The sequence below is a fragment of the Hyla sarda genome, unplaced genomic scaffold (assembly GCF_029499605.1).
Source record: "Hyla sarda isolate aHylSar1 unplaced genomic scaffold, aHylSar1.hap1 scaffold_1038, whole genome shotgun sequence".
In the NCBI taxonomy this organism is placed as follows: domain Eukaryota; kingdom Metazoa; phylum Chordata; class Amphibia; order Anura; family Hylidae; genus Hyla; species Hyla sarda.
Window position 1 is genome coordinate 68,810 of NW_026607657.1, and position 26,897 is coordinate 95,706.

Below are 26,897 nucleotides of genomic sequence, written 5' to 3' on the forward strand. Positions count from 1 at the left end.
CCCTGGTCCTGTCACAACAAGGAATGCACATGGCTCCTGTACAGATACAGGTATGTGTGTATTCACCATCAGTTTGGGGGGGGGGGGGGGGGGGGGGGGGGTGTCATTATTATAAAGGGGATATATATATATACGTCACTGTGTTATATATATAGCACCACACTTCTCCTTCAGGGATGATATTCTATTCTATCCTTAGGTGTAACCAGTGGTTATCTGAATTACTGTGTCCTTTCTGTCATCTTGAACCAGTCTGCCCATTCTCCTCAAACATCAACAAGGCATTTTCCTCCGCACAGCTACCGATCACTGGATATTTTCTCTATTTCGCACCGTTCTCTGTAAACCCTAGAGATGGTTGTGTGTGAAAATCCCAGGAGATCAAAGGGTCATTGTGGGGCCCTCTGCTTCTTTCCTTCCTCAGACCTACAGGGATGGTGGGGCAAGGGTCTGGGTTGCACTCATTACCTGCCATTCTTTAACTGACCGGGGGCCATGCTCGGAGCCAGAGGCGATGATCGTTCCCCCACACATTAGACGCAGGCAGTGTTCCCCCACACATTAGGCAGGCAGTGTTCCCCCACATTAGACAGGCAGTGTTCCCCCACATTAGACAGGCAGTGTTCCCCTACATTAGACAGGCAGTGTTCCCCCACATTAGACAGGCAGTGTACCCCCACATTAGGCAGGCAGTGTTCCCCCACATTAGACAGGCAGTGTTCCCCTACATTAGGCAGGCAGTGTTCCCCCACATTATGTAGGCAGTGTTCCCCCACATTAGGAAGGCATTGTTCCGCCACATTAGGCAGGCAGTGTTCCCCCACATTAGGAAGGCAGTGTTCCCCCACATTAGGCAGGCAGTGTTCCCCCACATTAGGTAGGCAGTATTCCCCCACATTAGGTAGGCAGTATTCCCCCACATTAGGCAGGCAGTGTTCCCCCACATTAGGCAGGCAGTGTTCCCCCACATTAGGCAGACAGTGTTCCCCCACATTAGGCAGGCATTGTTCTCCCACATTAGGCAGGCAGTGTTCCCCCACATTAGGCAGACAGTGTTCCCCCACATTAGGCAGGCATTGTTCCCCCACATTAGGCAGGCAGTGTTCTCCCACATTAGGCAGGCAGTGTTCTCCCACATTAGGCAGGCAGTGTTCCCCCACATTAGGCAGGCAGTGTTCTCCCACATTAGGCAGGCAGTGTTCTCCCACATTAGGCAGGCAGTGTTCCCCCACATTAGGCAGGCATTGTTCTCCCACATTAGGCAGGCAGTGTTCCCCCACATTAGGCAGGCAGTGTTCCCCCACATTAGGCAGACAGTGTTCCCCCACATTAGGCAGGCATTGTTCTCCCACATTAGGCAGGCAGTGTTCCCCCACATTAGGCAGGCAGTGTTCCCCCACATTAGGCAGGCAGTGTTCTCCCACATTAGGCAGGCAGTGTTCTCCCACATTAGGCAGGCAGTGTTCCCCCACATTAGGCAGGCATTGTTCTCCCACATTAGGCAGGCAGTGTTCCCCCACATTAGGCAGACAGTGTTCCCCCACATTAGGCAGGCATTGTTCTCCCACATTAGGCAGGCAGTGTTCTCCCACATTAGGCAGGCAGTGTTCCCCCACACATTAGGCAGGCAGTGTTCCCCCACATTAGACAGGCAGTGTACCCCCACATTAGGCAGGCAGTGTTCCCCCACATTAGACAGGCAGTGTTCCCCCACATTATGTAGGCAGTGTTCCCCCACATTAGGAAGGCATTGTTCCCCCACATTAGGCAGGCAGTGTTCCCCCACATTAGGAAGGCAGTGTTCCCCACATTAGGCAGGCAGTGTTCCCCCACATTAGGTAGGCAGTATTCCCCCACATTAGGCAGGCAGTGTTCCCCCACATTAGGCAGACAGTGTTCCCCCACATTAGGCAGGCAGTGTTCCCCCACATTAGGCAGACAGTGTTCCCCCACATTAGGCAGGCATTGTTCTCCCACATTAGGCAGGCAGTGTTCTCCCACATTAGGCAGGCAGTGTTCTCCCACATTAGGCAGGCAGTGTTCCCCTACATTAGGCAGACAGTGTTCCCCCACATTAGGCAGGCAGTGTTCCCCCACATTATGTAGGCAGTGTTCCCCCACATTAGGAAGGCATTGTTCCCCCACATTAGGCAGGCAGTGTTCCCCCACATTAGGAAGGCAGTGTTCCCCCACATTAGGCAGGCAGTGTTCCCCCACATTAGGTAGGCAGTATTCCCCCACATTAGGTAGGCAGTATTCCCCCACATTAGGCAGGCAGTGTTCCCCCACATTAGGCAGGCAGTGTTCCCCCACATTAGGCAGACAGTGTTCCCCCACATTAGGCAGGCATTGTTCTCCCACATTAGGCAGGCAGTGTTCCCCCACATTAGGCAGGCAGTCTTCCCCCACATTAGGCAGACAGTGTTCCCCCACATTAGGCAGGCATTGTTCTCCCACATTAGGCAGGCAGTGTTCCCCCACATTAGGCAGGCAGTGTTCCCCCACATTAGGCAGGCAGTGTTCTCCCACATTAGGCAGGCAGTGTTCTCCCACATTAGGCAGGCAGTGTTCCCCCACATTAGGCAGGCATTGTTCTCCCACATTAGGCAGGCAGTGTTCCCCCACATTAGGCAGACAGTGTTCCCCCACATTAGGCAGGCATTGTTCTCCCACATTAGGCAGGCAGTGTTCTCCCACATTAGGCAGGCAGTGTTCCCCCACACATTAGGCAGGCAGTGTTCCCCCACATTAGACAGGCAGTGTACCCCCACATTAGGCAGGCAGTGTTCCCCCACATTAGACAGGCAGTGTTCCCCCACATTATGTAGGCAGTGTTCCCCCACATTAGGAAGGCATTGTTCCCCCACATTAGGCAGGCAGTGTTCCCCCACATTAGGAAGGCAGTGTTCCCCACATTAGGCAGGCAGTGTTCCCCCACATTAGGTAGGCAGTATTCCCCCACATTAGACAGGCAGTGTTCCCCCACATTAGGCAGACAGTGTTCCCCCACATTAGGCAGGCAGTGTTCCCCCACATTAGGCAGACAGTGTTCCCCCACATTAGGCAGGCATTGTTCTCCCACATTAGGCAGGCAGTGTTCTCCCACATTAGGCAGGCAGTGTTCTCCCACATTAGGCAGGCAGTGTTCCCCTACATTAGGCAGACAGTGTTCCCCCACATTAGGCAGGCAGTGTTCCCCCACATTATGTAGGCAGTGTTCCCCCACATTAGGAAGGCATTGTTCCCCCACATTAGGCAGGCAGTGTTCCCCCACATTAGGAAGGCAGTGTTCCCCCACATTAGGCAGGCAGTGTTCCCCCACATTAGGTAGGCAGTATTCCCCCACATTAGGTAGGCAGTATTCCCCCACATTAGGCAGGCAGTGTTCCCCCACACTAGGCAGGCAGTGTTCCCCCACATTAGGCAGACAGTGTTCCCCCACATTAGGCAGGCATTGTTCTCCCACATTAGGCAGGCAGTGTTCCCCCACATTAGGCAGACAGTGTTCCCCCACATTAGGCAGGCATTGTTATCCCACATTAGGCAGGCAGTGTTCTCCCACATTAGGCAGGCAGTGTTCTCCCACATTAGGCAGGCAGTGTTCCCCCACATTAGGCAGGCAGTGTTCTCCCACATTAGGCAGGCAGTGTTCTCCCACATTAGGCAGGCAGTGTTCTCCCACATTAGGCAGGCATTGTTCTCCCACATTAGGCAGGCAGTGTTCCCCCACATTAGGCAGGCAGTGTTCCCCCACATTAGGCAGACAGTGTTCCCCCACATTAGGCAGGCATTGTTCTCCCACATTAGGCAGGCAGTGTTCCCCCACATTAGGCAGGCAGTGTTCCCCCACATTAGGCAGGCAGTGTTCTCCCACATTAGGCAGGCAGTGTTCTCCCACATTAGGCAGGCAGTGTTCCCCCACATTAGGCAGGCATTGTTCTCCCACATTAGGCAGGCAGTGTTCCCCCACATTAGGCAGACAGTGTTCCCCCACATTAGGCAGGCATTGTTCTCCCACATTAGGCAGGCAGTGTTCTCCCACATTAGGCAGGCAGTGTTCCCCCACACATTAGGCAGGCAGTGTTCCCCCACATTAGACAGGCAGTGTACCCCCACATTAGGCAGGCAGTGTTCCCCCACATTAGGCAGGCAGTGTTCCCCCACATTAGGAAGGCAGTGTTCCCCACATTAGGCAGGAAGTGTTCCCCCACATTAGGTAGGCAGTATTCCCCCACATTAGGCAGGCAGTGTTCCCCCACATTAGGCAGACAGTGTTCCCCCACATTAGGCAGGCAGTGTTCCCCCACATTAGGCAGACAGTGTTCCCCCACATTAGGCAGGCATTGTTCTCCCACATTAGGCAGGCAGTGTTCTCCCACATTAGGCAGGCAGTGTTCTCCCACATTAGGCAGGCAGTGTTCCCCTACATTAGGCAGACAGTGTTCCCCCACATTAGGCAGGCAGTGTTCTCCCAGACTCACTGTCACCTGTATTGTCTTTACTGACCCTTCCCCCTGTGATGTCCTTCCTATAAAAGAAGACCCTTGTTCCACAATGAAGAGTTCTGATTTTATACCTGAAGACTGGTGTCACCTGGTTCTTTGGGTACAAGGATGCAATAATCTCTAGTCCTGCCTGGGGATATTGCCTGTGATATGCTGGGGCTTGTCATCCGGAAGGAGAGAGTCAGTCCGTCACACAGTGTATGCCTGTGTACTGCCCCACTTCAGTGCTCCGACCACCGCTCCGGCTATAGCAGTAGGTCTCGGGACCGGTGGTCGGAGCACCGAAGATGACGTGCCGCCGGTTACTTACCAAGCTGGCAAGCGCGCCTTCCTCCTTCTCTATCCTCCAGTCCTCGGCGCCTTTGTTTCTATGGGCGCACACACGGGACGTCAGTGACGTCCCTGCGTGCGCTATGTCCCGAGGGCCTTCGTTTTTAAACTCAAAGCGGGGGCCGCAGGGAGTTAATAGTGATGGGGGGGGGGGGGGGGGAATTGCCCTGTTGCTACAGGACCGGCAAACACCGTCTCTGCTCGGGGCCCCAAGCAATTGCTTGGTTTGCCTGTCCTGCTGCGACCTCCCCCGCCGAACCCCCGGGACTAACTCATCGAACCCCTGGGGAACCCAGGTTAAGAAGCACTGCTCTAGAGATTTCAGGCAGGTGGAGGTATCCCAAGGGCAGGAAGGGTAGAAGGGTCATCCATGACTGCGTGTGGGTTGGGGGAAGGTACTGGAACTTTGTTGGCCCATGAAAAAATATTATTTTAAATAAATCGGGGGATCCTCCAGGTCATTCAGGAGGGTCATCAGACAGAGTTCACTTGCCGAATTCCGCCTAAATAAAATCCCATAGAAGTCTATGGGCTTTAATTTGAAGCGAAATTCCACAGGTGGAAATTCAGAAGTGTGAATGGGAGTGCGGAATCCCATAGAAGTCTATGGGCTTTAATTTGAGGCGGAATTCCTCAAGCGGAAATTCAGAAGTATGAATGGAAGTGCAGAATCCCATAGAAGTCTATGGGTTTTAATTTCAGGTGGAAATGAAGAAGTATGAATGGGAGTGCGGAATCCCATTGAAGTCTATGGGTTTTAATTTGAGGAGGAAATTCAGAAGTATGAATGGGAGTGCGGAATCCCATTGAAGTCTATGGGCTTTAATTTCAGGCGGAATTCCGCAAAAGGAAATTCTGCCATGTGAATAGACCCTAACAGAGCCGTGTCATAGCCTTGTTGAACGAGCGTTGGCTGCAGTCTTCCCATGAAAAACCATTCTAAGAGTTTCTGGGTTTTTGTGGACAATTTAGGTAACGTGAGATTGGAGACGAACGACCAGGTTCTATCTGAATAATGGTGGGTAGGTTTATAGAAATCTGAGGAGAAGGTTGTAAAGATGACCCGGGATAGTCATAAGTATCATCAACAATAAGTAATGTCTCCTCCGATGTTTCCCCAGATCAGGGGATTTCCCTAGAATCTGGTGCGGTTTATCATCGTCTCCTCTTCTTTCCTTCAGGTTTCTCCAATCCAGGATCCTCTGCTGATATCTTCTATATAAGAGAATTCTCCTGGATGACCCATCAACCATGGAGAGAGACAGGAACAAGATGGCCGACAGGATCATAAACCTCACCCTACAGATACTCTTCCGGCTTACTGGAGAGGTGAGGGATTCTGGGAGTGATGTCACATGACCTCATTCTTATCTATGTAATAACAGATGGATATGACTGGAGAGGTGAGGGATTCTGGGAGTGATGTCACATGACCTCATTCTTATCTATGTAATAACAGATGGATATGACTGGAGAGGTGAGGGATTCTGGGAGTGATGTCACATGACCTCATTCTTATCTATGGAATAAGAGATGGATATGACTGGAGGGTGAGGGATTCTGGGAGTGATGTCACATGACCTCATTCTTATCTATGTAATAACAGATGGATATGACTGGAGAGGTGAGGAATTCTGGGAGTGATGTCACATGACCTCATTCTTATCTATGTAATAACAGATGGATATGACTGGAGAGGTGAGGGATTCTGGGAGTGATGTCACATGGCTTCATTCTTATCTATGTAATAACAGATGGATATGACTGGAGAGGTGAGGGATTCTGGGAGTGATGTCACATGACCTCATTCTTATCTATGTAATAACAGATGGATATGACTGGAGAAGTGAGGGATTCTGGGAGTGATGTCACATGACCTCATTCTTATCTATGGAATAACAGATGGATCTGACTGGAGAGATGAGGGATTCTGGGAGTGTATGTAGTGATATTAATGTGTCTCTCCATACACAGGATTACACAGTAGTGAAAAAGTCCTCTAGTGGGCGCTGTCGGGCCCCTGTGTATGAACGATGGGGAAGAACCCTGAGCCCAATCCTGGGGCCCCCACCTCACTCCCTGATACATGAGGAAATGGATGAACAGAAGATCCGAGAACTCATCAACAAGATGATGGAGCTGCTGACTGGAGAGGTGACCCTGCTGGGACATTATACAGTAATGGAGGGGTCTGGTGATGACTGGAGAGGTGACACTGCTGGGACATTATACAGTAATGGAGGGGTCTGGTGATGACTGGAGAGGTGACACTGCTGGGACATTATACAGTAATGGAGGAGTCTGGTGATGACTGGAGAGGTGACACTGCTGGGACATTATACAGTAATGGAGGGGTCTGGTGATGACTGGAGAGGTGACACTGCTGGGACATTATACCGTAATGGAGGGGTCTGGTGATGACTGGAGAGGTGACACTGCTGGGACATTATACAGTAATGGAGGGGTCTGGTGATGACTGGAGAGGTGACACTGCTGGGACATTATACCGTAATGGAGGGGTCTGGTGATGACTGGAGAGGTGACACTGCTGGGACATTATACAGTAATGGAGGGGTCTGGTGATAACTGGAGAGGTGACACTGCTGGGACATTATACAGTAATGGAGGGGTCTGGTGATGACTGGAGAGGTGACACTGCTGGGAATGCTGGGACATTATACAGTAATGGAGGGGTCTGGTGATGACTGGAGAGGTGACACTGCTGGGACATTATACAGTAATGGAGGGGTCTGGTGATGACTGGAGTGGTGACACTGCTGGGACATTATACAGTAATGGAGGGGTCTGGTGATGATTAGAGAGGTGACACTGCTGGGACATTATACAGTAATGGAGGGGTCTGGTGATGACTGGAGAGGTGACACTGCTGGGACATTATACAGTAATGGAGGGGTCTGGTGATGACTGGAGAGGTGACCCTGCTGGGACATTATACAGTAATGGAGGGGTCTGGTGATGACTGGAGAGGTGACACTGCTGGGACATTATACAGTAATGGAGGGGTCTAGTGATGACTGGAGAGGTGACCCTGCTGGCACATTATACAGTAATGGTGGGGTCTGGTGATGACTGGAGAGGTGACACTGCTGGGACATTATACAGTAATGGAGGGGTCTGGTGATGACTGGAGAGGTGACACTGCTGGGACATTATACAGTAATGGAGGGGTCTGGTGATGACTGGAGAGGTGACACTGCTGGGACATTATACAGTAATGGAGGGGTCTGGTGATGACTGGAGAGGTGACACTGCTGGGACATTATACAGTAATGGAGGGGTCTGGTGATGACTGGAGAGGTGACCCTGCTGGGACATTATACAGTAATGGAGGGGTCTGGTGATGACTGGAGAGGTGACACTGCTGGGACATTATACAGTAATGGAGGGGTCTGGTGATGACTGGAGAGGTGACACTGCTGAGACATTATACAGTAATGGAGGGGTCTGGTGATGACTGGAGAGGTGACACTGCTGGGATATTATACAGTAATGGAGGGGTCTGGTGATGACTGGAGAGGTGACACTGCTGGGACATTATACAGTAATGGAGGGGTCTGGTGATGACTGGAGAGGTGACACTGCTGGGACATTATACAGTAATGGAGGGGTCTGGTGATGACTGGAGAGGTGACACTGCTGGGACATTATACAGTAATGGAGGGGTCTGGTGATGACTGGAGAGGTGACACTGCTGGGACATTATACAGTAATGGAGGGGTCTGGTGATGACTGGAGTGGTGACACTGCTGGGACATTATACAGTAATGGAGGGGTCTGGTGATGATTAGAGAGGTGACACTGCTGGGACATTATACAGTAATGGAGGGGTCTGGTGATGACTGGAGAGGTGACACTGCTGGGACATTATACAGTAATGGAGGGGTCTGGTGATGACTGGAGAGGTGACCCTGCTGGGACATTATACAGTAATGGAGGGGTCTGGTGATGACTGGAGAGGTGACACTGCTGGGACATTATACAGTAATGGAGGGGTCTAGTGATGACTGGAGAGGTGACCCTGCTGGCACATTATACAGTAATGGTGGGGTCTGGTGATGACTGGAGAGGTGACACTGCTGGGACATTATACAGTAATGGAGGGGTCTGGTGATGACTGGAGAGGTGACACTGCTGGGACATTATACAGTAATGGAGGGGTCTGGTGATGACTGGAGAGGTGACACTGCTGGGACATTATACAGTAATGGAGGGGTCTGGTGATGACTGGAGAGGTGACACTGCTGGGACATTATACAGTAATGGAGGGGTCTGGTGATGACTGGAGAGGTGACACTGCTGGGACATTATACAGTAATGGAGGGGTCTGGTGATGACTGGAGAGGTGACACTGCTGAGACATTATACAGTAATGGAGGGGTCTGGTGATGACTGGAGAGGTGACACTGCTGGGATATTATACAGTAATGGAGGGGTCTGGTGATGACTGGAGAGGTGACACTGCTGGGACATTATACAGTAATGGAGGGGTCTGGTGATGACTGGAGAGGTGACACTGCTGGGACATTATACAGTAATGGAGGGGTCTGGTGATGACTGGAGAGGTGACACTGCTGGGAATGCTGGGACATTATACAGTAATGGAGGGGTCTGGTGATGACTGGAGAGGTGACACTGCTGGGACATTATACAGTAATGGAGGGGTCTGGTGATGACTGGAGAGGTGACACTTCTGGGACATTATACAGTAATGGAGGGGTCTGGTGAGGACTGGAGAGGTGACACTGCTGGGACATTATACAGTAATGGAGGGGTCTGGTGATGACTGGAGAGGTGACACTGCTGGGAATGCTGGGACATTATACAGTAATGGAGGGGTCTGGTGATGACTGGAGAGGTGACACTGCTGGGACATTATACAGTAATGGAGGGGTCTGGTGATGACTGGAGAGGTGACACTGCTGGGACATTATACAGTAATGGAGGGGTCTGGTGATGACTGGAGAGGTGACACTGCTGAGACATTATACAGTAATGGAGGGGTCTGGTGATGACTGGAGAGGTGACACTGCTGAGACATTATACAGTAATGGAGGGGTCTGGTGATGACTGGAGAGGTGACACTGCTGGGACATTATACAGTAATGGAGGGGTCTGGTGATGACTGGAGAGGTGACACTGCTGGGACATTATACAGTAATGGAGGGGTCTGGTGATGACTGGAGAGGTGACCCTGCTGGGACATTATACAGTAATGGAGGGGTCTGGTGATGACTGGAGAGGTGACACTGCTGGGACATTATACAGTAATGGAGGGGTCTGGTGATGACTGGAGAGGTGACACTGCTGGGACATTATACAGTAATGGAGGGGTCTGGTGATGACTGGAGAGGTGACACTGCTGGGACATTATACAGTAATGGAGGGGTCTGGTGATGACTGGAGAGGTGACCCTGCTGGGACATTATACAGTAATGGAGGGGTCTGGTGATGACTGGAGAGGTGACACTGCTGGGACATTATACAGTAATGGAGGGGTCTGGTGATGACTGGAGAGGTGACACTGCTGGGACATTATACAGTAATGGAGGGGTCTGGTGATGACTGGAGAGGTGACCCTGCTGGGACATTATACAGTAATGGAGGGGTCTGGTGATGACTGGAGAGGTGACACTGCTGGGACTTTATACAGTAATGGAGGGGTCCGGTGATGACTGGAGAGGTGACACTGCTGGGACATTATAAAGTAATGGAGGGGTCCGGTGATGACTGGATAGGTGACACTGCTGGGACATTATACAGTAATGGAGGGGTCTGGTGATGACTGGAGAGGTGACACTGCTGGGACATTATATAGTAATGGAGGGGTCTGGTGATGACTGGAGAGGTGACACTGCTGGGACATTATATAGTAATGGAGGGGTCTGATGATGACTGGAGAGGTGACACTGCTGGGACATTATATAGTAATGGAGGGGTCTGGTTATGACTGGAGAGGTGACACTGCTGGGACATTTTACAGTAATGGAGGGGTCTGGTGATGACTGGAGAGGTGATACTGCTGGGACATTATACAGTAATGGAGGGGTCTGGTGATGACTGGAGAGGTGACACTGCTGGGAATGCTGGGACATTATACAGTAATGGAGGGGTCTGGTGATGACTGGAGAGGTGACACTGCTGGGAATGCTGGGACATTATACAGTAATGGAGGGGTCTGGTGATGACTGGAGAGGTGACACTGCTGGGACATTATATAGTAATGGAGGGGTCTGGTGATGACTGGAGAGGTGACACTGCTGGGACATTATACAGTAATGGAGGGGTCTGGTGATGACTGGAGAGGTGACACTGCCGGGACATTATACAGTAATGGAGGGGTCTGGTGATGACTGGAGAGGTGAAACTGCTGGGACATTATACAGTAATGGATGGGTCTGGTGATGACTGGAGAGGTGACACTGCTGGGACATTATACAGTAATGGAGGGGTCTGGTGATGACTGGAGAGGTGACCCTGCTGGGACATTATACAGTAATGGAGGGGTCTGGTGATGACTGGAGAGATGACACTGCTGGGACATTATACAGTAATGGAGGGGTCTGGTGATGACTGGAGAGGTGACACTGCTGGGAATGCTGGGACATTATACAGTAATGGAGGGGTCTGGTGATGACTGGAGAGGTGACACTGCTGGGACATTATACAGTAATGGAGGGGTCTGGTGATGACTGGAGAGGTGACACTGCTGGGACATTATACAGTAATGGAGGGGTCTGGTGATGACTGGAGAGGTGACCCTGCTGGGACATTATACAGTAATGGAGGGGTCTGGTGATGACTGGAGAGGTGACACTGCTGGGACATTATACAGTAATGGAGGGATCTGGTGATGACTGGAGAGGTGACACTGCTGGGAATGCTGGGACATTATACAGTAATGGAGGGGTCTGGTGATGACTGGAGAGGTGACACTGCTGGGACATTATACAGTAATGGAGGGGTCTGGTGATGACTGGAGAGGTGACACTGCTGGGACATTATACAGTAATGGAGGGGTCTGGTGCTGACTGGAGAGGTGACACTGCTGGGACATTATACAGTAATGGAGGGGTCTGGTGATGACTGGAGAGGTGACACTGCTGGGACATTATATAGTAATGGAGGGGTCTGGTGATGACTGGAGAGGTGACACTGCTGGGACATTATACAGTAATGGAGGGGTCTGGTGATGACTGGAGAGGTGACACTGCTGGGACATTATACAGTAATGGAGGGGTCTGGTGATGACTGGAGAGGTGACACTGCTGGGACATTATACAGTAATGGAGGGGTCTGGTGATGACTGGAGAGGTGACACTGCTGGGACATTATACAGTAATGGAGGGGTCTGGTGATGACTAGAGAGGTGACACTGCTGGGACATTATACAGTAATGGAGGGGTCTGGTGATGACTGGAGAGGTGACACTGCTGGGACATTATACAGTAATGGAGGGGTCTGGTGATGACTGGAGAGGTGACACTGCTGGGACATTATACAGTAATGGAGGGGTCTGGTGAGGACTGGAGAAGTGACCCTGCAGGGACATTATACAGTAATGGAGGGGTCTGGTGATGACTGGAGAAGTGACCCTGCTGGGACATTATACAGTAATGGAGGGGTCTGGTGATGACTGGAGAGGTGACACTGCTGGGACATTATACAGTAATGGAGGGGTCTGGTGATGACTGGAGAGGTGACACTGCTGGGACATTATACAGTAATGGAGGGGTCTGGTGATGACTGGAGAGGTGACACTGCTGGGACATTATACAGTAATGGAGGGGTCTGGTGATGACTGGAGAGGTGACACTGCTGGGACATTATACAGTAATGGAGGGGTCTGGTGATGACTGGAGAGGTGACACTGCTAGGACATTATACAGTAATGGAGGGGTCTGGTGATGACTGGAGAGGTGACACTGCTGGGACATTATACAGTAATGGAGGGGTCTGGTGATGACTGGAGAGGTGACACTGCTGGGACATTATACAGTAATGGAGGGGTCTGGTGATGACTGGAGAGGTGACACTGCTGGGACATTATACAGTAATGGAGGGGTCTGGTGATGACTGGAGAGGTGACACTGCTGGGACATTATACAGTAATGGAGGGGTCTGGTGATGACTGGAGAGGTGACACTGCTGGGACATTATACAGTAATGGAGGGGTCTGGTGATGACTGGAGAGGTGACACTGCTAGGACATTATACAGTAATGGAGGGGTCTGGTGATGACTGGAATGGTGACACTGCTAGGACACTATACAGTAATGGAGGAGTCTGGTGATGACTGGAGAGGTGACACTGCTGGGACATTATACAGTAATGGAGGGGTCTGGTGATGACTGGAGAGGTGACACTGCTGGGACATTATACAGTAATGGAGGGGTCTGGTTATGACTAGAGAGGTGACACTGCTGGGACATTATACAGTAATGGAGGGGTCTGGTGAGGACTGGAGAGGTGACACTGCTGGGAATGCTGGGACATTATACAGTAATGGAGGGGTCTGGTGAGGACTGGAGAGGTGACACTGCTGGGACATTATACAGTAATGGAGGGGTCTGGTGATGACTGGAGAGGTGACACTGCTGGGACATTATACAGTAATGGAGGGGTCTGGTGATGACTGGAGAGGTGACACTGCTGGGACATTATACAGTAATGGAGGGGTCTGGTGATGACTGGAGAGGTGACACTGCTGGGACATTATACAGTAATGGAGGGGTCTGGTGATGACTGGAGAGGTGACACTGCTAGGACATTATACAGTAATGGAGGGGTCTGGTGATGACTGGAGAGGTGACACTGCTGGGACATTATACAGTAATGGAGGGGTCTGGTGATGACTGGAGAGGTGACACTGCTAGGACATTATACAGTAATGGAGGGGTCTGGTGATGACTGGAGAGGTGACACTGCTGGGACATTATACAGTAATGGAGGGGTCTGGTGATGACTGGAGAGGTGACCCTGCTGGGACATTATACAGTAATGGAGGGGTCTGGGGATGACTGGAGAGGTGACACTGCTGGGATATTATACAGTAATGGAGGGGTCTGGTGATGACTGGAGAGGTGACACTGCTGGGACATTATACAGTAATGGAGGGGTCTGGTGATGACTGGAGAGGTGATACTGCTGGGACATTATACAGTAATGGAGGGGTCTGGTGATGACTGGAGAGGTGACACTGCTGGGACATTATACAGTAATGGAGGGGTCTGGTGATGACTGGAGAGGTGACACTGCTGGGACATTATACAGTAATGGAGGGGTCTGGTTATGACTAGAGAGGTGACACTGCTGGGACATTATACAGTAATGGAGGGGTCTGGTGAGGACTGGAGAGGTGACACTGCTGGGAATGCTGGGACATTATACAGTAATGGAGGGGTCTGGTGAGGACTGGAGAGGTGACACTGCTGGGACATTATACAGTAATGGAGGGGTCTGGTGATGACTGGAGAGGTGACACTGCTGGGACATTATACAGTAATGGAGGGGTCTGGTGATGACTGGAGAGGTGACACTGCTGGGACATTATACAGTAATGGAGGGGTCTGGTGATGACTGGAGAGGTGACACTGCTGGGACATTATACAGTAATGGAGGGGTCTGGTGATGACTGGAGAGGTGACACTGCTAGGACATTATACAGTAATGGAGGGGTCTGGTGATGACTGGAGAGGTGACACTGCTGGGACATTATACAGTAATGGAGGGGTCTGGTGATGACTGGAGAGGTGACACTGCTAGGACATTATACAGTAATGGAGGGGTCTGGTGATGACTGGAGAGGTGACACTGCTGGGACATTATACAGTAATGGAGGGGTCTGGTGATGACTGGAGAGGTGACCCTGCTGGGACATTATACAGTAATGGAGGGGTCTGGGGATGACTGGAGAGGTGACACTGCTGGGATATTATACAGTAATGGAGGGGTCTGGTGATGACTGGAGAGGTGACACTGCTGGGACATTATACAGTAATGGAGGGGTCTGGTGATGACTGGAGAGGTGATACTGCTGGGACATTATACAGTAATGGAGGGGTCTGGTGATGACTGGAGAGGTGACACTGCTGGGACATTATACAGTAATGGAGGGGTCTGGTGATGACTGGAGAGGTGACACTGCTGGGACATTATACAGTAATGGAGGGGTCTGGTGATGACTGGAGAGGTGATACTGCTGGGATATTATACAGTAATGGAGGGGTCTGGTGATGACTGGAGAGGTGACACTGCTGGGAATGCTGGGACATTATACAGTAATGGAGGGGTCTGGTGATGACTGGAGAGATGACACTGCTGGGACATTATACAGTAATGGAGGGGTCTGGTGATGACTGGAGAGGTGACACTGCTGGGACATTATACAGTAATGGAGGGGTCTGGTGATGACTGGAGAGGTGATACTGCTGGGACATTATACAGTAATGGAGGGGTCTGGTGATGACTAGAGAGGTGACACTGCTGGGACATTATACAGTAATGGAGGGGTCTGGGGATGACTGGAGAGGTGACACTGCTGGGACATTATACAGTAATGGAGGGGTCTGGTGATGACTGGAGAGGTGACCCTGCTGGGACATTATACAGTAATGGAGGGGTCTGGTGATGACTGGAGAGGTGACACTGCTGGGACATTATACAGTAATGGAGGGGTCTGATGATGACTGGAGAGGTGACACTGCTGGGACATTATACAGTAATGGAGGGGTCTGGTGATGACTGGAGAGGTGACACTGCTGGGACATTATACAGTAATGGAGGGGTCTGGTGATGACTGGAGAGGTGACACTGCTGGGACATTATACAGTAATGGAGGGGTCTGGTGATGACTGGAGAGGTGACACTGCTGGGACATTATACAGTAATGGAGGGGTCTGGTGATGACTAGAGAGGTGACACTGCTGGGACATTATACAGTAATGGAAGGGTCTGGTGATGACTGGAGAGGTGACACTGCTGGGACATTATACAGTAATGGAGGGGTCTGGTGATGACTGGAGAGGTGACACTGCTGGGACATTATACAGTAATGGAGGGATCTGGTGATGACTGGAGAGGTGACACTGCTGGTACATTATACAGTAATGGAGGGGTCTGGTGATGACTGGAGAGGTGACCCTGCTGGGACATTATACAGTAATGGAGGGTTCTGGTGATGACTGGAGAGGTGACACTGCTGGGACATTATACAGTAATGGAGGGGTCTGGTGATGACTGGAGAGGTGACACTGCTGGGACATTATACAGTAATGGAGGGGTCTGGTGATGACTGGAGAGGTGACACTGCTAGGACATTATACAGTAATGGAGGAGTCTGGTGATGACTGGAGAGGTGACACTGCTGGGACATTATACAGTAATGGAGGGGTCTGGTGATGACTGGAGAGGTGACACTGCTGGGACATTATACAGTAATGGAGGGGTCTGGTGATGACTGGAGAGGTGACACTGCTGGGACATTATACAGTAATGGAGGGGTCTGGTGATGACTGGAGAGGTGACACTGCTGGGACATTATACAGTAATGGAGGGGTCTGGTGATGACTGGAGAGGTGACACTGCTGGGTCATTATATAGTAATGGAGGGGTCTGGTGATGACTGGAGAGGTGACACTGTTGGGACATTATACAGTAATGGAGGGGTCTGGTGATGACTGGAGAGGTGACACTGCTGGGAATGCTGGGACATTATACAGTAACACCACTGGAGGGGTCGGGGTGATGACTGTATCATTATGTGTCAGGTTCCTATAAGGTGTCAGGACGTGGCGGTCTATTTCTCCATGGAGGAGTGGGAGTATGTAGAAGGACACAAGGATCAGTACAAGGATCAGGTCATGATGGAGGATCAGCAGCCCCTCACATCACCAGGTAATAGACATGACTATATACACACGTCCTCTCATTATTTGTATGTAAAGAATGAATTCAGTCTCTGTATGTGTTCCCTACAGTCAGATCCAGTAAGAGAACAGCACCAGAGAGGTGTCCCCGTCCTTGTGATGAGCAGTATAAGGAGGACATTCCTACAGGGAAAGATCTGAATTATATTAATGCTACAGACATAAGAGAAGAAGAAGAAGAAGAAGAGACAGGTGTGAGCAGTGATGAGCAGTATAAGGAGGACATTCCTACAGGGAAAGATCTGAACTATATTAATGATTTAAACATAATAGTAAAAGAAGAAGAAGAGACAGATGTGAGCAGTGATGAGCAGTATAAAGAGGACATTCCTACAGGTAACCACCCAGGTGAGTAGTAACCACTAAATGCATAGAAAATGCACAGATACAGGCTTCACAAGGACCCAAAACAAGATGAAGCTTTGCCATATAGTGAGCATTCCCTAATTCTGACAAGTCTGGTGCAGTTCAGAATATGAAATCCGACCAATACATTTATGTTCAGTGTCATAAATTAGCAAAAATGGAAATCAGAATGTTAGTATTTATTTTTTTTTTTTAACCTAACATAACCACTGAACCTATAATAGGACAATTGGGAATATAGCAACCGGGTATCGCCGGCGCTTCCATAGAAAGGAATGGAGCACGTGTCGTCTGCAGAATGTACTGTCTATGAGATCCATAATGGAGATTGGGTCTCAACCCTCGAAACCCCCCCAGATCAGACACGTGTCCCCCCCCAGATAGACCATAGATCCCGTCAGTGGTCCGCTCCCCCGTCTTCTCCTGAAGTGGAGAGTATGTTGCATGCTTGTTCTGCCGTACAAGCCACCATTATTTTTCTTGTGGGTACAAGCGATTGTATGATCACATATACAGTACATTGCAATACTAATGTATTGCAGTGTACTGTTATTTTGGTTAAAGGGGTTATCCAGGCAAAAACCTTTTTATATATATCAACTGGCTCCATAAAGTTAAAAAGATTTGTAAATGACTTCTATTAAAAAATCTTACTCCTTTCAGTACTTATGAGCTTCTGAAGTTGAGTTGTTCTTTTCTGTCTAAATCCTTTCTGATGACACCTGTCTCGGGAAACGCCCAGTTTAGAAGCAAATCCCCATAGCAAACCTCTTCTAAACTGGGCGGTTCCCGAGACAGGTGTCATCAGAGAGCTCTTAGACAGAAAAGAACAACCTTAACTTCAGAAGCTCATAAGTACTGAAAGGAGTAAAAAAATTTAATAAAAGTAATTTACAAATCTGTTTAACTTTATGGAGCCAGTTGATATATATAAAAAAAAGTTTTTGCCTGGAATACCCCTTTAACTATTACTACTGCTTTCCTATGGCAGGCTGTAATAATGGATATTTTTTTTTTTTTATTCTTTATTTTCAAATTATCAAATAAATACAAAAAAAAAATCCCTTTGCAGAGGGAAAACAAACCCTAGTAAAAATACTACAAGACACAGTTTTCCGAACTCCCTACAAAAACGAACATCATTACATGCCTAAACTCTGTAAAACAGGCAGGGCCAGCTCTGCCTCTTGATTGGGGGGCTTCTCTCTGCCTGCCGCAAGAAAGTTGGACAACCAGCATCCGAACCACTCGCTCAGCCGGAGATGAAGGAAGAGCTTTGTTACAGTGTGTCAGCCCAGTAGTAAGGTGGGGTGTGTCTAAGGGGCGGGCAAAATTAGCTTTTTGAATAAAAATGGAATGTACAGCTCTACAACAAATAATAATTTTGAATAAATAGAAAAAGAGAATCCCAGTCCTCAAGTACCTCAACCAAAATTGATGTACAATGGATAATTGGTAGAAATTAATTTTATTATAAAATTATATCCCATATAAAATTACTATAAAATAAGTCACAGGGCCCATGTGATGTACAAATAACCAATTCAAATACCGTATATACTCGAGTATAAGCCCACCCGAATATAAGCCGAGGACCCTAATTTCACCCCAAAAACCCAGGAAAAGTTATTGACTCGACTATAAGCCTAGGGTGGGAAATACATCATCCCCCCCATGTCATTATCACCCCAGTCATCATCCCCCCCGTCGTTGTCGCCACCCCCATCATCGTCACCGCCTGTCAATCCCTTTTCAGTGGTCTTCAACCTGCGGACCTCCAGATGTTGCAAAACTACAACTCTGTCCGGGCATGCTGGGAGTTGTAGTTTTGAAACCTCTGGAGGTCCGCAGGTTGAAGACCAATGCGCAGGCCTCCGTCATCATCCAGACCCCCCCCTTTAGTTTTCTACTCACCTGAGGGTTAGTCATTTCGGGCTGTCCATTTTCACCGGGAAGCCCTCTTCTCCGCTCCGGGCCGGCAACGGACTAGTGACGTTGCGTCGATGACGACGCACAGGGATGTTCATGCGCACGGATGTCCCTGTGCGTCATCGTCAAGGCAACGTCACTAGGCAGGGCGCCGGCCCGGAGCGGAGAAGAGGGCCGGCCCGGTGAAAATGGACAGCCCGGAACGACTAACCCTCCTCACCGAACGGTCCCTGCAGCATAGATGGCCCGGACCAGCTCACCCTTCCTTCCCACCGAGGGGAGGTGAGTAGAAAACTAAAGGGTGTTCTGGATGATGACGAAGGCCTGGCAGTGGTCTTCAACCTGCGGACCTCCAGATGTTTCAAAACTACAACTCCCAGCATGCCTGGACAGCCGATGGCTGTCCAGGCATGCTGGGAGTTGTAGTTTTGCAACATCTGGAGGTCCGCATGTTGAAGACCACTGAGAAGGAATTGACAGGCGGAGAGTTCACTCGAGTATAAGCCGAGGGGGGCGTTTTCAGCACGAAAAATCGTGCTGAAAAACTCGGCTTATACTCGAGTATATACGGTATATAAAAAGGAAAAAAGACCTAAAATGTCCCACTATACAATAATATAGTCCTGTAACGCAAGAAAGAAATCCTATGGTAACGTAGTAGTCTTAACCCCTTAAGGACATAGGGCGTATCCATACGCCCCCGTTTCCAAGTCCTTAAGGACCGAGTGCGTATGGATACGCCCTGAACATTTCCGGCCCCCGCCGCTAGCCGGAGGGGAGCCGGAGCCGGATGCCTGCTGAAATCGTTCAGCAGGCATCCCGGCATATCGCCCAGGGGGGTCATTATGTCCCCCCATGTCGGCGATTGCCGCAGATCGCTGGACAATTCAGTCCAGCGATCTGCGGCGATTCCGGGTCAATCGGGTCTCCAGTGACCCGATGACCCGGAATTACTGGCTGATCGGGCCCGTCTCTGACGGCCCCGAACAGCCACAGCCAGCAGGGGTGAGGTGGCACAGGTGGCGGCGGCGGGACTGACCTATTCCCTGAGCAGCAGCAGGAGGTGAGTGACAGCCTCTTGCTGTTGCTTAGCAACAGCTCCCAGCATGCAAAAAGGGCATGGTGGGAGCTGTAGTTATGCAACAGCAGGAGGCAGACCACCACAACTCCCAGCATGCCCTTATGGGCATGCTGGGACTTGTAGTTTTGCAACAGCTGGAGGCACATTCTTTCTATGGAAAAGTTTACCTTCAGCTGTTGTATAACTACAACTCCCAGCTTGCACAATCAGCTAAAGTGCATGCTGGGAGTTGTAGTGGTGCATCTGGTGGTTGCATAACTACAACTCCCAGCATGCCCGTTGGCTGTCGGTGACTGCTGAGAGTTGTAGTTTTGCAACAGCTGAAGGCACACTGAGTTAAGTAGCAAACCAGTGTGTCTCCAGCTGTTGCATAACTACAATCCCCAGCATCCCCAGCCAATCTAGTATGCCTCCGCCGGTTGCATAACTACAAGACCCAGCATGCCCTTCCGCTGTCCGTACATGCTGGGGGTTGTAGCTTTTGCAACAGCTGAAGGCACACTGGTTGCAAAACACTGAGTTTGTTACCAAACTCGGTGTTTCACAACCTGTGTGTCTCCAGCTGTTGCAAAACTACAACTCCCAGCATGCACTGATAGACTGTACATGCTGGGAGTTGTAGTTTTGCAACAGCTGGATGTTCCCCCCCCCCCTCCCCAATGTGAACGTACAGGGTACACTCACATGGGCGGAGGATTACAGCAAGCATCCGGCTGCAAGTTTGAGCTGCGGCAAATTTTCTGCCACTGCTCAAACTGCCAGCGAGAAACTACTGTGAACCCCCGCCCGTGTGACTGTACCCTAAAAACACTACACTAACACACAATAAAATAAAAAGTAAAAAACACTACATATATACATACCCCTACACAGCCCCCCTCCCCAATAAAAATGACAAACGTCTGGTACGCCACTGTTTCCAGAACGGAGCCTCCAGCTTTTGCAAAACAACTACTCCCAGTATTGCCAGATAGCCACTGACTGTCTAGGCATGCTGGGAGTTTTACAACAGCTGGAGGCACCCTGTTTGGGAATCACTGGCGTAGAATACCCCTATGTCCACCCCTATGCAAGTCCCTAATTTAGGCCTCAAATGCGCACGGCGCTCTCTCACTTTGGAGCCCTGTCGTATTTCAAGGCAACAGTTTAGGGCCACATATGGGGTATCGCCGTACTCGGGAGAAATTGGGCTTCAAATTTTGGGGGGTATTTTCTGCTATTACCCTTTTTAAAAATGTAAAATTTTTGGAAAACCAAGCATTTTAGGTAAAAAAAAAATTATTATTTTTACATATGCAAAAGTCGTGAATCACCTGTGGGGTATTAAGGTTCACTTTACCCCTTGTTATGTTCCCCGAGGGGTCTAGTTTCCAAAATGGTATGCCATGTGTTTTTTTTTTTGCTGTCCTGGCACCATAGGGGCTTCCTAAATGCGGCATGCCCCCCAAAAATCATTTGTCGCTCCTTCCCTTATGAACCCTCTACTGCGCCCGCCGAACAATTAACATAGACATATGAGGTATGCGCTTACTCGAGAGAAATTGGGTTTCAAATACAAGTAAAAATTTTCTCCTTTTACCCCTTGCAAAAATTCAAAAATTGGGTCTACAAGAACATGCGAATGTAAAAAATGAAGATTTTGAATTTTCTCCTTCACTTTGCTGCTATTCCTGTGAAACATCTAAAGGGTTAAAACGCTGACTGAATGTCATTTTGAATACTTTGGGGGGTGTAGTTTTTATAATGGGGTCTTTTATGGGGTATTTCTAATATGAAGACCCTTCAAATCCACTTCAAACCTGAACTGGTCCCTGAAAAATAGTGAGTTTGGAAATTTTGTGAAAAATTGGAAAATTGCTGCTGAACTTTGAAGCCTCTGGTGTCTTCCAAAAGTAAAAACTCATAAATTTTATGATGCAAACATAAAGTAGACATATTGTATATGTGAATAAAAAAAAAATTATTTTGAATATCCATTTTCCTTACAAGCAGAGAGCTTCAAAGTTAGAAAAATGCAAAATTTTCATTTTTTTTTTAAAAAATTTGGGGATTTTTCACCAAGAAAGGAAGCAAGTTATCTCGGAATCAGAATGATAACTAAAAGCATCAGAGTTATTAATGTTTAAAGTGACAGTGGTCAGAATTGCAAAAAATGCTCCCGTCCTTAAGGTGAAAAAGGGCTCGGTCCTTAAGGGGTTAAAGGGATATTCCAGGAAAATACATTTTTTTTTTTATATATCAACTGGCTCCAGAAAGTTAAACAGATTTGTAAATTACTTCTATTAAAAAATCTCAATCTTTTCAGTACTTATGAGCTTCCGAAGTTAAGGTTGTTCTTTTCTGTCTAAATCCTCTCCGATGACACGTGTCTCGGGAATCACCCAGTTTAGAAGCAAATCCCCATAGCAAACCTCTTCTAAACTGGGCGGTTCCCGAGACACGTGTCATCAGAGAGGATTTAGACAGAAAAGAACAACCTTAACTTCGGAAGCTCATAAGTACTGAAAGGATTAAGATTTTTTAATGGAAGTAATTTACAAATCTGTTTAACTTTCTGGAGCCAGTTGATAAATATAAAAAAGTTTTTCCTGGAATACCCCTTTAAATTACTGTAAAGTGACCGTACTAGAGAATCAGAGTCACCGTGTATGATACATAACAATTGGTACACAGTACCGCTCACCAATCCAGGTATAAATGGCGGCCGTCAGCTCCGCTGGTGATGTAATATAGTTGCCGATTCGGTACGGACGATGGGCGGTCACAGCATTTGGTCTCCTGCCTGGAGTAAAGACAATGAGGGGCATTTATGAATATTTTGCTTATTTGCCTATTTTTTTGTTTGTTTGTTTTTTCACTTCCATTCTGCTTACGTGCAACAAATATTTACTATATTGTTGCAAGGCCTTAAAGGGGTATTCCAGGCAAAAACTTTTTTTTATATATCAACCGGCTCCGGAAAGTTAAACAGATTTGTAAATTACTTCTATTAAAAAATCTTAATCCTTCCAATAGTTATTAGCTTCTGAAGTTTTCTGTCTAACTGCTCAATGATGATGTCACCTCCCGGGAGATGTGCATGATGGGAGAATATCCCCATAGGAACTGCACAGCTCCCGGGATGTGAGTCATCAGAAAGCAGTTAGACAGAAAACAACAACTCAACTTCAGAAGCTAATAACTATTGGAAGGATTAAGATTTTTTAATAGAAGTAAATTACAGATCTGTTTAACTTTCCGGAGCCAGTTGATATATAAAAAAAGTTTTGGCCTGGAATACCCCTTTAATACATTTTTTGCAGGTAAGCAAAAGCGGAAGTTTTTTCTCACCTAAGCGAAAACAATAGTCAGTTTCTGTTAGTTAAAGGGGTATTCCAGGAAAAAACTATTTTTTTTATATATTAACTGTCTCCGCAAAGTTAAACAGATTTGTAAATTACTTCTACTAAAAAAATCTTAATCCTTTCAGTACTTATGAGCTTCTTAAGTTAAGGTTGTTCTTTTCTGTCTAAGTGCTCTCTGATGACACCTGTCTCGGGAACCGCCCAGTTTAGCCTCAGTGGCTATGAATAATATCCTTTAATAAGACATCACTATTATAGAGGTATATCTGATTATTCAGCTGGGAGAAAAAATTTGGTGAATCACTAAAAAGAGGAGAAATGGATTTAAAGGGGTACTCCGGTGAAAAACTTTTTTTTTTAAATCAACTGGTGCCAGAAAGTTAAGCAGATTTGTAAATTACTTCTATTAAAAAATCTTAATCCTTCCTGTACTTATTAGCTGCTGAATACTACAGCGAAAATTATTTTCTTTTTGGAACACAGAGCTCTCTGCTGACATCACGAGCACAGTGCTCTCTGCTGACATCTCTGTCCATTTTAGGAACTGTCCAGAACAGCATATGTTTGCTATGGGGATTTTCTCCTACTCTGGACAGTTCTTAAAATGGACATAGATGTCAGCAAAGAGCACTGTGCTCGTGATGTCAGCAGAGAGCTCTGTGTTCCAAAAAGAAAAGAATTTCCTCTGTAGTATTCAGCAGCTAATAAGTACTGGAAGGATTAAGATTTTTTAATAGACGTAATTTACAAATCTGCTTAAAGGTTTAGAAGAGGTTTGCTATGGGGATTTTCTTCTAAACTGGGCGGTTCCCGAGACACGTGTCATCAGAGAGCACTTAGACAGAAAAGAACAACTCAACTTCAGAAGCTAATAAGTACTGAAAGGATTAAGATTTTTTAATAGAAGTAATTTACAAATCTGTTTTACTTTCTGGAGCCAGTTGATATATATATATAAAAAAGTTTTTTCCTGGATAACCCCTTTAAGACTACTACGTTACCATAGGATTTCTTTCTTGCGTTACAGGACTATATTATTGTACATTGGGACATTTTAGGTCTTTTTTCCTTTGCAGGTTGTATCCAGGCCCTTTTCTTTTTCCTTTTTATATGTTTGGATTGGTTATTTGTACATCACATGGGCCCTGTGACTAATTTTATAGCAATTTTATATGTGATATAAAATGAGATTTTGCCTACGGTGGCAAAAATCCTTGGCTGATAACAGGGCAGAACCCGAAAAATAAAGGAATATAGAAAAAGAATCACTTACCGTATATACTCAAATATAAGCCGCGTTTTTCAGCACCATTTTTCATGCCGAAAACGTCTCCCTCGGCTTACATTGAGTGATGGGGGAGAAAAAAAAAATCGCAGGCATACCGGTGGGGATGGCGAGGGGATGGGCCATCCACCATCGCCCATCTATGCTGCAGGGACCATCCGACTTCCAGTGGGGAGGGTGAGCCGGTCCGGGCCATCCATCTTGACCGAGAGGCCCTCTTCTCTGCTCCCGGCCGGCCCTGGACTAGTGACGCTGCACTGACGCCGCCGTACAGGGATGTCCGTAACGTCAGGGGCATCCCTACGCGTTGTCGTCAATGCAGCGTCACTAGTTCGGGGCAAGCCGGGAGCGGAGAAGAGGGCCTCTCGGTCAAGATGGATGGCCCGGACCGGCTCACCCTCCCCACTGGAAGTCGGACGGTCCCTGAGCGACGTTGGACGGCTGCTAGGGAAGGACCGACAGAGCTGCAACTGGGTAGGTGAGAAGAGAACAAGAGAGGGGGGGGTCTGGATAATGATATGGGGGTATGAGGGGGATCTGGATAATTATATGGGGGCAAGGGGGATCTGTATGATGACAGAGGAGGGCGGGTATATACTCGAGTATATACGGTATCTTAAAGGGGTACTCCGCTGCTAGACATCGGATAGGAGATAAGATGTCTGATCGCGGGGGTCCCGCTCCTGGGGTTGACATGCCCCCTCCCATAGACATGAATGGAGGGGGTGTGGCTTGACATCACAAGGGGGTGTGTTGCCATGACGTCACAACCACTGCCGCAGGAACCCAGTGTTTGTTTAGAACGCCGGGTGCTGCGGAAGATCGTGGGGGGCCCCAGGAGCGGGACCCCTGTGATCAGACATCTTATCCCCTATCCTTTGGATAGGGGATAAGATGTCTATCAGCGGACTACCCCTTTAAGGTAAGTGATCTACCGGGGAACAGAGGGCACTGCTTCAAATTATTTTGTCTGCTTCTTTTTCAGATCCCCCCCCCATATCAGTGACCGTAGTTATTTACCAAATGTCAAAACTATCGATATATTATTGATATAATATTGTATTATTTAAAAATAATAAGATCACTTTTATTCTTGGCAGATGACTGTACCGGGGGCCCACGGGAACATCTGATATATTCAGATTATAAAGCAGAGGATTGTGGGATCACACAAGATACATATGAAGAACATTCCATTATCCCAGATACACCCTCAGCCCTTCACAGCCAAGATCTGTCATCTCATCCTTATATACAGGTCCTGTCTTCTCAGTCATCACAGACTAATAGACATTATAAAAGTCACAGAAGAGATTGTGCAAGGGAGAAGCAATATTCTTGTCCAGAATGTGGTAAATGTTTTACTTTAAAATCTTATCTTGTTATACATAGAAAAACTCACACAGGGGAGAAGCCGTTTCCATGTTCAGAATGTGGGAAATGTTTTACCCAAAAATCAACTCTTGTTCAGCATCAGAGAACTCACACAGGAGAGAAGCCATTTTCATGTTCAGCATGTGGGAAATGTTTTACTTTAAGATCCTATTTTGTTATACATCAGAGAACTCACACAGGAGAGAAGCCGTTTTCGTGTGCAGAATGTGGGAAATGTTTTGCCCAGAAATCAAATCTTGTTGAACATCAAAGAACTCACACAGGGGCGAAGCCATTTGCGTGCCCAGACTGCGGGAAATGTTATACTCGGAAATCAATTCTCAGTGAACATCAGAGAATTCACACGGGGGAGAAACCATTTCAATGTCTCGTATGCGGAAAATGTTTTACTCACAAATTTTATCTTCTTGGGCATCAAAGAACCCACACAGGGGAGAAGCCATTTTCATGTTCGGAATGTGGTAAATGTTTTACTCAGAAATCAACTCTTGTTCAGCATCAGAGAATTCACACAAGGGACAAGCCATTTTCATGTTCAGAATGTGGGAAATGTTTTAGCCGCAAATTAGATTTTTTAAGTCATCAAAGTACTCACACAGAGAAGTAGGCTTTTTAATTTTTTTTTATTAATTGACAGTTTGTTCAAGACAAAAATCTACAAAGTAAAGTGACATAAAAAAGGGAAGGTGACTTAGAACAATACATGATGAATAAAAT

General features: G+C 48.0%; 1 protein-coding gene across 1 annotated transcript; it reads left to right on the plus strand.

The window, feature by feature from the left end:
• On the plus strand, positions 1-26,897 carry LOC130299148 (oocyte zinc finger protein XlCOF7.1-like). Its single transcript, XM_056551399.1, has 6 exons — positions 1-50; positions 6,017-6,164; positions 6,810-6,989; positions 16,622-16,748; positions 16,832-17,128; positions 25,886-26,897. Exons 2-6 carry the CDS (start codon positions 6,087-6,089, stop codon positions 26,785-26,787), a joined length of 1,584 nt encoding a protein of 527 aa, XP_056407374.1. The 5' UTR covers positions 1-50; positions 6,017-6,086; the 3' UTR covers positions 26,788-26,897.